Consider the following 11,292-nt stretch of genomic DNA (forward strand, 5'->3'; position numbering starts at 1 on the left):
TTATTACAATAATTCTTAAAATTTGTTTCAATTGCAAAATAAAAAAGAAAAAAAATACGTCAAAAGGTGGAATTTGCTTATGTGGCAACAAAAGATGGAAAATGAATTTCATGCCAAATTTGTGTCATCAAACACATAAAAAATGAAAAATGGAAAACATTTTCCGTTTTCCATGGAAAATATAAGCCTATCAAACATAGCCTAAAGATAAATGTTAAGTGATTGGATGGTTTTCCTTCCATCAGTAAGTCACGTGAAATTCAAGTGCAATTTTAACATCTATGTTTATGATAGTTCGGTCATGTCTCACATGGGATCCAAATTGCAAATTTAAATGCTTGTTTGGCATAAACTTTTTCAAGTGAAAAAAAAATTTATTTTTTAGATGTGTGGTTAAAAAGTGAGAAAATTGTGGATCTTAATCGCTAAAATTTCGCAAATGTACGATATCTAAACCAAGTAATAAAGTAGTGAATAAAATATCGTTACAGGACGACTAAGCATTTAATATAATTTTTAACCAATACCAACAATAATCAAATAAGATCAATTTTATACAAACAATCTAATATTTATAATTATATTAACTAATGTGGAAGTGTTATAAGACTTAGTAATTGAACAAACACTAAGATCTCGATTCCTTCTATATTCATCCATTTTAATACCAATTGAGATTTAGACTCATATTTGAATATAAAGATTAATATTCTTAATTCGTTTAAAAATATCTCTCTAGGAGAACTAAATATATAATTACATGTGATATTCCTATATTTCTATGAAAGATTCAAACATGCAAAGAAGCATTAAAATATAAGAACATTCATAAGGTCATGGAATGTATAGTGGTATATCTTTACCTTCTATCGAACTTTATAATGATTGTTATTACTTGCCAAATTTCTATTCACTCTTTCAAATGTCAATAGAAATCATAGACAATTCAATTGGTATCTAATTAATTGAAAAATATTAAGTTCTTAACAATCATTCAAAATCAAACACGTGTCTTGATGTTAAAATTCGAAATTAAATATTAAAATTTCAAAAGTATGGTTCAACATTATCATAACATATATACAGTTATTCAAGAATCATATTAATTACAAGAACCAAAAATTAAAAAAAAAAATTAAAATTTACACATGACTCAATATGAACAATTGTAAAGAAGATGGGGAAAAAAATCTTTAAAGTCTTGAATCTCTTCAATGACATCTTGATCAATCTCTTTAGATTCTTCTTCATCTTCTTCAACCCAAAAGATTGTTGTATGAAAGTATATAGAAAGGTAGTTTGTAACTAGTTTCTATAAAGCTTTGAATAAATATGTGGAATTATGGATCAAAAGCTCCCTCTTTGGCACCCTCCTTCAAAAAATTATGAAATTTCTAACCATGGAGCACCCTTTGGCTTGAATATTTTTTATATAATGAATCCCTCCAAATCTCTTTGAATTATTGGACGAATGTATGTATTTGTAAGAAAAATTTAGGTCAAAATTGCCCTAGATGTTTTTCAAAATGAAGTATAATTGAAAAAGGAAAGAAAAATATTCTAACTGGATCAATATTGCTACCAATCAACACCTACAAGTGTACAATGGCCCGCTCAACTTCTAATCTTCAATTGGTACCAAGATTTCTTCTTCCATTCAGCTTGAATACTTTTGTTGTGCAATTTTAGTCCTTTATCTTATAATCTTCATAAGAATTTTGCTAAAAAAATAAGGGGCCTGACAGGCCCACTGACCGAACCCCACCCATGGGGGCGGGTCAGTGCAAAAAAATAAGACCCCCCACCTATTGGTGGGGTTCAATCAGTGGGCCTGTCAAGCCCCCTGTTTTTGTAGCGAAGCCTTCTTCACAATTAGATCATCATCATCCCAATATCATTAATAATTCAATCGATAAAATTTTGGAATTTAGTCCTCAAACTTTTTAATTGTTGAATTTAAATCCCAAAATTTTATGAATTTCCACCAATTACTCCATTAATACTTTCATGTAATTTGATCCTCAAGTGCTTCAAACCATCCCCAATTAAGCTCCAATTTCACTTATTTCTTGCCAATTTCGTCCAGGTGAATCCTAATTGGGGGTTTACCTACAACTAACATCATTTAACCTAAATTAAGTAGATTATTGCTTAATTAATCATAAATAAGCAAGTAAAGACGCCCTAAATAAGTTCACATGTGCACTTATCAAGTCTTATAAATGTGTAGGATTTTTGGGGGGAAAATGATTTTAAAGAGAATATGTGCCAAACAAGGCATAAAATTGTTAGTAGCACATGACCTTATTTTTAAGGGTTAGACATCCATAATCACACCACGTGAAATGTTAATGGGCCCTATTTTGTTTTATTTTATTTTATTTTTTTATTTACATAAAGAATATATCCACATAGCAAATAATATTCAACACAGTCAAAATTATATTAAACCATTTGAATTAAATAAATATTAACCTAAGTTATGTCATTTATCCTAACAACAAATTATGTAGCCAATCATTTATTGAGATTGATAATAAAAGAATCGGGTTGCTGTTGGTACTCCACATCTCAACGGAAAATTCAATTTCACCGAGTCCGTGTCAATACAAGTAATTATAAAGAAAAGAATCCTAGCAATTGTTGTTCTTTGGCACTTAATTTCAACAATAAATCATCAAGCTCCTCTTCAAAGTTCGTAAATCTTCCGGCCAATCTGTGTTAATCAACCTTCAAATCTCAAATCGAGATACAAATCTTGAAAATTTAATGTATTTTGATGTGTAATTTTGATTCAAGATTGTATCTCTAGCCTCTTCCTTTTAATTAAATGAAAGATTCATAATTATAGACTTTAATTTAGGTCTAAAATGGAGTCCCAAAATGATAAGGAACCATAGTTATATTTTTGTGCCTTTAGCCAGAGGTTAGGCTTATGCGAAGATTGACGTATTATTTAGATCGAATCGTTTCAAAGGAACACTTCAAGATCATATTTAGTTTGTATCATATTTAACACCTACATTTGACAGCCCGTTTTTGCCCCCAGGGCATATCTCCTAGTGGTAAAGGGGAGGGCGGATAGGGCTCAGCGCGGCAGTGTGCAGAGTTCGATTCCCCGCAAGGTGGAATTGACTTTGTTGCAAGCGGGAGTTACCATATGGGTTAACAGCCTTGGCCTATCCATGTGCTCTCCACCCTGGCTCCTGGGAGGCACATCCTGCGATTTACCTCCTCCACGATGACCCAAGGCAGGGTCGGTGGGAGCCCTTAAGGTTGGGGTTCAACCTTTAGTTTGTATCAGAAGCACATGGGCATTAGGTGAGACTATTGTCATCATCCACATACAAACTGACCATTTCTTAGCTTGACTATGTCTTTTTTAACCAATTTTTTCTTATCCTCACTCTCAAAATCTACGTACCAACATCTGTATGAATTGCAGTTTTCCCTATCACTTTTATCTTCAAAATCTCCCTTTAAATATTGTTTAAAAAATTGACCATTTACTTAGGTGCCTACATGATTTTGCTGAAATTTTGTGGAGCATTTGCTAGCATCCTGAGGAATGAGTCATGCATTGATGGTGCCACTATTGTATTAAGCTTTTGTTTCTACCAAAATAGTAGTCCTGAAGCAGAACCTATAATCTTTTGAAGGGTCAAAAAGGCGGTTTCTGATGACCCGAGAATGGCTGCTTTTTTGCTGCAACTCCATTTTCACGATTGCTTTGTTAATGCGAGTTGTCAATCTATCTTAATTTATTTGCTGAATGTGTTTGGTATTCAATACTCAACATGACTGAGTAAATAGTATTGTTGCGTTCAATGCTCTCTACTTCACCTTGCCAAATACATAACAAGTATGAACTCATTTTCGCTCATTATTTCTTGTTATGATTAATGCGCAATACATATTTCTAGGGATGTGATGCTTCAGTTTTACTGGATGACACCAAAATATGCCGGAGAAAGAACTGCAGCACCAAACTAGAACTCACTAAGGGGATTTGAAGTTATTGATGCAATAAAAGCTGATCTTGAATATGTTTGTCCTCAGATTGTCTGTCTTGTGCTGGTATTCTTGCTGTTGCCGCAAGAGATTCTATTGTTTTGGTACATATTCTCCTATTTATTGTGTTGGATGCTTTAAGTACCAGGTTAAAATAGTTACTATTATATGTTTAACTCCTCCATGTCACGTATACCCTAATATACGAACGACATGAATTAGAGGTTTAAATCAGTATCGCCTCTTCGTTACATTACGATTTTGAGGTAGCCTGTGCCATACACCATTTACCCACTCGGCGCCTTATATACTTCAGCCTGGAATTGCCCATCGGCACGACAGGATCAGGCTCTAATTTCATTTTTTTTCATAGACCTACATAGTTTTTAATTTTAAATAAAGGCCCAAGTGGACCAGTCCACACCGATGAGCCACGCACCCATGCAACTAGACCAAGACTAGTGTCGGACTGCTCATGCCTAAGCAGATCAACACATTTTCATGCCCCTAGTTATGCTTCACTTCAGAGTGTGTCAATACTCAGTAGGGATGATCTAGTTAAATTTGATTGTTTTTAATCAAAATACTTTCAGCTGAATTTGATAATTTTCTTTGTCAATGGACTTCAATTTTCAGACAGGTGGGCCTGGATGGGAGGTACAAATGGGCCGGAAAGATAGTTTATTAGTAAGCTCCTGACTCCCAGGTGGGGGGCAGGAGCGAAGGAGCGGACCTCACTCTGATTGAGTTGGATCTGTGAGGTTTGTTATAGTAAGGCCTAGCCGGAAAGTGTTCTTGCCTCTATCATTAGCTCGGGTAGTCGTCGTTTCTAGGTGGAAATTACATAACCAAGGCTTTAAACATTACAATTCAGAAATCAAGGCCGAAATTTCATTATTCAAAAATCAGGTATTGATTTAATAATTTAAATATTAACTATTTCACCCAAATTCAATTTCAACCCTAGTTCCTTTCTCTACCATCTATATTTTCTCCCTTCTCTCTACCATAAACCACCACCATTGCCACCAACAGCAACGGCGGCGATGGTAATTCACAATGACGGCGAAGCTCTGAATCAATCTCATCGGCGACTATTCTGTTTGTTTTCCCTCTGTGATGTAAGGTGGAGGCATGTGGGTGTTGTTTTCTCTCTGTGGTGTAAGGTGGAGGCATTTTCTCTCTGTGGTGTAAGGTGGAGGCAACATCACGATGGTATGGTGTGGTGTGCTACGCATTTGGCCTTCCTCTGCTATCTTTTCCTTTTCCTTAATCTTTCTGTCACAGTCACACTTTCTCTATTTATTTCTGAGCATGGATTAAATGGTTTTGTCTTCAATATTTCTCAAAACTACCGAAACAAAAGGAAGACACGGAGAGAGAGAGAGAGATCATAAAAGTATGTTTGGAGCTAGTTTTTCATTTTCACCATTGAAAAGGGCAGCATCAAGTGGGGTATAGTGTGTTTATAATGATACAGATGGCAGGCATGTGCCATTGCTGCCTACTGCCTAGTACCTTCTGGTCTTAATTTGTGAGGGAAAGTAAAGTTGATTTTTTGATTTAGTGCATAGAAGTCATTAGACAACTTGCGTTGTGGTGTGGTGCAATTGATGATCGTTTTTGTTGTTATTGGCTGTGGTTGTAGTAGTGGTGTGGCGAGGCGAGATGTAATAGTAACTATGATCAACTATTTAATTGCTCTGTGATCAAGTATTGGTTGTGAATTAGGATCGTTGGTGGAGCCTTTGATGTATGTGACCAATGATTTGGCCTGCGATCTTTAAAATTCGATAATGTGACTAAAAAAATAATCTGTGACCAATAAATGTGAAAATATGTGACATAAATAAACTGTGACCAAAAATTTGAAGGATCTATAACCTCAAAATAATCTGTGACTAATAAATGTGAAAATATGTGACAAATAAACTGTGACCAAAATTTGAATGATATATAACTTCAAAATAATTTATGACCTACAAAATTTTTTATTTGTGACCACAAAATAATCCATGACATTAATTTTATTATATGTTACCAGGAAATAAATCCATGACCTATAATTATGAATCTGTGACCATTAATCGTATAACTATGTCTTTATTATATTTATTTAATTAATATTTTTAATTAATTAAATATATACCTGAATTTTGAATTTTTAAAATATCTAACTGATTTTTGAATTGGTGAAAATAATACACATGAATTATGATTTTTTCCCTAGTTTAAGTGCCAACAAAGTAGCGAACAAAGTAGCGGCCAATAAACAACATCCCAGGCCCAAAATCTGGTGTCCACATTAGTAGCCAAGTTCCAAAATGTACCGCTCTCACTCCAGGATATGGTTGCACCCTCTAGTAATTAACCTCCCTTGATTTAATCACTTTATTTTCACCTTTGGTTAACTACAAATACATGAATACATTTAACAAGAAAATGCCACATCTTCTCTATGCATGTGCAGGTGCACACACCATCGAAAAAGCTCGATGCTGAACGTTTGGCTCTCGAACAAACGCCAACAACAATGCAAACTCACCCGACATCAACTTGGAATTCTTACAATCCCTCCAGCAACTATGCTCAAGATCTGGTTCTAACACAACACTTGCAGATCTTGATCATATGACCGCATCAACGTATGATAATACTACGTCAACATTCTGTCAGGCGAGGGTTTACTAGCGTCTGACCAGGTGCTAGCCACTGACAATGACGGGACGTGTGAAATCATCCAGACTCGTGGATGATACGACAGCATTTTACGAGGATTTCAAAAACTCAATGCTGAAAATGGGAAGCTTGACGTCTGTATCTAGTGGTGGTGAAATTGCTGTCAATATTCTAGCAAAAGAAGAATGCATGTTCACTACACGTGCCTCCTAAATTCTTGCTCCCCGTTACGAAAAGTAAAAAATATTTTAACAGAATCACCTGTTTACGAATCAAAGTATGTGGGCAGCATAAAGAACCCATAGCACCTCTAATGCACATCTGATGCTGCTATCGTGATATGAGGCAACTCGTACAGAAAAAAAATAGCCACAAAATGCAAATTGATGAAACTCATCAGGGGCTACTGGGCTAGTAGCAAGATTAAAACTTCTACACCCGTAAAAGATTTCTACACCGCATATTTTTCACAATCTCAAGGAAAATGCCGTAATATAATTCTAAAGCATTTAAGCATATCATGTAGTATTGTCATGAGCGACTCATGGGGCAGCAGCCTCGTACATGTACTTCTCAACAACGAGAACTCGGTTCCGTAAATTTCAGGATTAGAGGATGCTCGTGTCTATGCTTTGTCTCCATCGCCCAAACAGAAACCGCCTCGCAGTTCAGTATTAAGCGCACAATCTGTTTGATAATCAGGATCAGGCTCCTGAGGACAACATGGGATCATGAGAGTTGTCATATTCTGATGGACAGACATCACTGTTTTTAGTACTATAAAACCCTCGAGGTGAGCAGGGTAAATGAGACATTAATCCTTAATCCAAGGATTGAGATCATGATCGGAATCAAAGCCACGAGGATAAATATTCTTGTAAAACAGTCTTTTGCAGGCAAAACAAAACCAAAAAACATGGATGAAGACATCGATAGATGGTTAGAAATATCCGTATGCTTAGTTTTCATTTATGTCAAGTAACCAACAGATAACATTTCAACATAAAGTAAAGAATGAAACAAACAGCGTCTGCATTGCTGTTTATCAAAAATACCTGTAGGCTTATTCTTCCACATCCATTCTTGAGAAGACTGGAACCCCTACGACAGAATAAAAACAAATAAAAATTTTGACAAATGAAATATAAAAGTACTTAAAATAAATAATTGAGTGTGTAAATTTATCAAGTCCAACCTGCTGATAACGTGTTGGGTCATTAATAGAACCAATGGCTGCAGATGGCTGTGGGAAGCGAAGTTCCTGATTCCAAATAGTCCAGAAAAAAATAAAATAAAAAATCTCACCAGTACATATACACTGATGTATGAAATGAGCACAACCTATTTATTGTTCTCGGTATGCATACCACCAGTATCAGTGAAGGCTTTTAATACAGAGCTTCTTTTTTTTTTTTTTCTTTTTTTTTTCCCCCTTCATATCATTGACCTGAAGTTGAGGTCGATGTAGTGATGAAGCGAATGAAATTCCCAAAAAAATAAAAAAATTATGTTGCCAACCCCAAATTGATGGGAGAGCTAGTGTGTGGTGGATCTAAGTTGAGGAGATCAGTGTAGAATTTAATAACGTATTATGGGAAACCAAGAGGATACTATGTACGATTGTAATTATCAAGAAGCCTATACGAGAGAGAGAGAGAGAATTATAATCATAAAGGGAAAATAGCTTTCTAGAGCAGCCCCCAAGGATCACAGTTACAATTGGAGTTCCAGATATAAACATACTAAAAAAATAGGTTATGTCAAATTCAACTACCTAAGCCAGATTTAAAAAATAATGCATTAGCCTTATCTCTCTAAGTCTTTCTCATATGCTTTGGAATGGAGGTAGTACCTCCACTCTTTATCTTTGTCCAAAATCACATTTTTTCTCCCCCATTACTGATTCTGGAGGTAAGGTGCCAGGTCCCCCTCCTTTTGTACTTCATTTATCAATACATACATACACACAGATAAATAAAATTATTTCGCACCCAAATTACCTGAGAGTTTTGACTAGTGGGTCCAGGGACCTGATACTGGAATATTAAAGTAACACAATAAGAAATGCATTGTAAAAAGGTTGTAAACCAGAAGAGTTAAGAACACAACAATCAACAAATACTGACCCAGGGTGATTGCGAAGTTTGCTGCAATGGCCGGATCGGGGTTTGGAACTGTGCCTGATATTGACCTTGAAGGTTTGTTTGGGTCTGAGGACCTTGCTGTACAGATAGTCCTTGTGGCTGAGACTGAACTTCACGTTGTTGGATAGACGGCTTTTGTTGCTGTTGCTGCTCACTGAGTGCTAACTCTTCAGGTTTTTCCCACTGCCAAAATCAATAATAATGAGAGGCCATGTTGCTAGGAAACTGCAGACAGATGATAAGACTTTTACCTTGCTTTCACCAGTTGTACTGTTGTGATAATATTTGTATCCATCAGGAGAAGTATGCTCTGTCCAGTTACATTTAACAGAAGCAGATGTAGGAGGAGCTACATCTCCTGGTTGGACACCAGCAGTACTGTTAACTGTCTGTGATGCAATTCCAGCCCAAGAAGACTAGAGGAACAATAAGCAATATTAGCATGACATGCACTCAACAAAATATAGTGGTAGTGAAATAATTCATAGTAAGTACAAAGATAACACCAACATTTACATGAATGAGTGAGTATTACTACACTGTAAACATAATGAAGAAGATAACCATTTAATACAAAAATATCAGATTGCTGACATCTTAAAATCATGCTAACAAATAGGGATTATGGATAAAAATGAGTTGCTTCATATCAAAGAATGAAGTAGACTGGATTTCATGCATCAAATAAATATCTTTCGGGCCAATATAGGATATATGGTGAAACTACCATGTTAAACTTTATTTTTGGACAAAGCTACCTAGAGATTCACCCCCCCCCCCCCCCCATCTGAGCCAATGGTGATTGGGATTGATGAAGAGGTTGAAACTGCTGAGTAGGTATTTGCTGAAAATTTTCCATCACGGATCCTTGTCCTGGGGCAGATGGTGCATTATGCTGCATCTGTGGTCGAGGAACAGTTGACTGCCCACTCAAACCAGGCAGCTGTTGTGTTTGTATAGCCTGACTGTGAGGACTATGACCAGTTGAATGCATTTGACCCAATTGAGTGTGTGATCCATTCAAACTTTGTGTTTTGGAGAAAGATGCCGCATTCAAAGGTTGTAACTGCAAGGAAGATGGCAAGTGTTGTCCTGATGGTGGCCTCTGTATCGGTGATACTTGCTGGCCAACAGATGGAACTTGAGGCCAAGACTGGTTAAAAATGAACAAATTTCAGTTTTGAAGAAATTATGTAGATGTTAGTTGTTAATTAAGATTAGTCATTAATTAGAGTTGTCATCTATTAGAATTAGTCATTAATTAGGTTTTTTAGATATCATAAATAAGGGTTACAGCAATGGAGTGATTTTTGAATTGAAATAAAATATCAAACGAGTCCAGATTGTTTAAATTCATGCATGAATCAAAGAGTTTTTGATGCATATATTTATGGTATTCTTAGGAATCAACAGAAACTAGAAGGTGATCGTGTTGCGATATTCCTTTGGAATAAATGGAATTTTGATAGCGTGATCATTTCATTATTTCTACCGCTTCCCTGCTACATTTTCAAGTTTGAAAGATAAATTAAATATAATCTCCCATCCAGCTAAGTAGGATAATTATTCTACATACCATCTGTGACATAGGTACAGAAGAAACCACAGGCCCAGAATGCATGCCATCAACATTGCCAGGAAGGACACCAATAGAGCCCTGAAAGTTTATGCGCGCAACATACAATTTAAGAAACATCTGAATATTGGAGAAAAATAAGCAGCACAATGTGGATATAATTCCACAAGTTGCTATATATACAATAAATGCCTGATAGTGCAGAAAAACAATAATAGCCCCCCAACAATATGTGGATCCATGTATGCAAAAATCACAATTACTGTTTTTAGTCAAAACCTCAAGAAAATCTTTTTAAAAAAAAAAAAAAAAAAAAATTAATCTATTGGGACAAAAAAATCAAACGAAGGAAAATGAGTACAGTTATTTTGGAGTATTAAAAACAAAAGTTGCCTCATTAAAATCTTATTAGGAAAATTCAGTGAGGTTTCTAAATAGGAAACCTATCAGACAAGTGATGAATGCTCTTACTGGAGTAGAAGACACAATATCCCCAGACCTAGCAGGCAACTGATTTCCAAAACCAAGCATGCCAACATTAGAATGTGAGCCCAGATTTTGTGAACTTGCCAGAGGCCAGGCATTAGGAGGAATGCCGCCACGCAATGGGTTGCCAAGTTCAGCGGCTGGTCTGCAGAAAAGTTCAAAAATGAGTTAAAGACAACATGTTCACATATCGAAGGCATTTAGAATGCGATTGTTTGGCGGTGATGGAGGAGGAAGAAGCTTAATGTAAACACAAGCAGAATAATATAAATGAATACCTAGTCCCAGGTGCAGGAAAGCGAGGACCAAAACCAGGACCACCTCTGAGAAAGGAGAAAGAAAAATGACGTTTATTGTACCCAAAAAAAAAAAAAAAAAAAACAAAACTCTAAGAAG

General features: G+C 35.8%; 1 protein-coding gene across 1 annotated transcript in view; it reads right to left on the bottom strand.

The window, feature by feature from the left end:
* Window positions 1–6,922: 6,922 nt before the first annotated feature.
* The window catches only part of LOC111381335 (flowering time control protein FCA-like), a 13,684-nt gene continuing 9,314 nt past the window's right edge, over window positions 6,923–11,292 (bottom strand). The window contains exons 10-20 of the mRNA XM_023005118.1: window positions 11,175–11,219; window positions 10,882–11,041; window positions 10,411–10,491; window positions 9,605–9,987; window positions 9,370–9,373; window positions 9,086–9,250; window positions 8,817–9,017; window positions 8,691–8,726; window positions 7,886–7,951; window positions 7,746–7,791; window positions 6,923–7,402 (exon numbers count right to left, since the gene is read on the bottom strand). Coding sequence (XP_022860886.1) covers window positions 7,395–7,402; window positions 7,746–7,791; window positions 7,886–7,951; window positions 8,691–8,726; window positions 8,817–9,017; window positions 9,086–9,250; window positions 9,370–9,373; window positions 9,605–9,987; window positions 10,411–10,491; window positions 10,882–11,041; window positions 11,175–11,219 — 1,195 coding nt within the window. The 3' untranslated portion in view covers window positions 6,923–7,394. The remainder of the gene's footprint in view (window positions 7,403–7,745; window positions 7,792–7,885; window positions 7,952–8,690; window positions 8,727–8,816; window positions 9,018–9,085; window positions 9,251–9,369; window positions 9,374–9,604; window positions 9,988–10,410; window positions 10,492–10,881; window positions 11,042–11,174; window positions 11,220–11,292) is intronic.

The sequence above is a fragment of the Olea europaea genome, unplaced genomic scaffold (genome assembly GCF_002742605.1).
Source record: "Olea europaea var. sylvestris unplaced genomic scaffold, O_europaea_v1 scaffold2289, whole genome shotgun sequence".
NCBI classification, from domain to species: Eukaryota; Viridiplantae; Streptophyta; class Magnoliopsida; order Lamiales; family Oleaceae; genus Olea; species Olea europaea.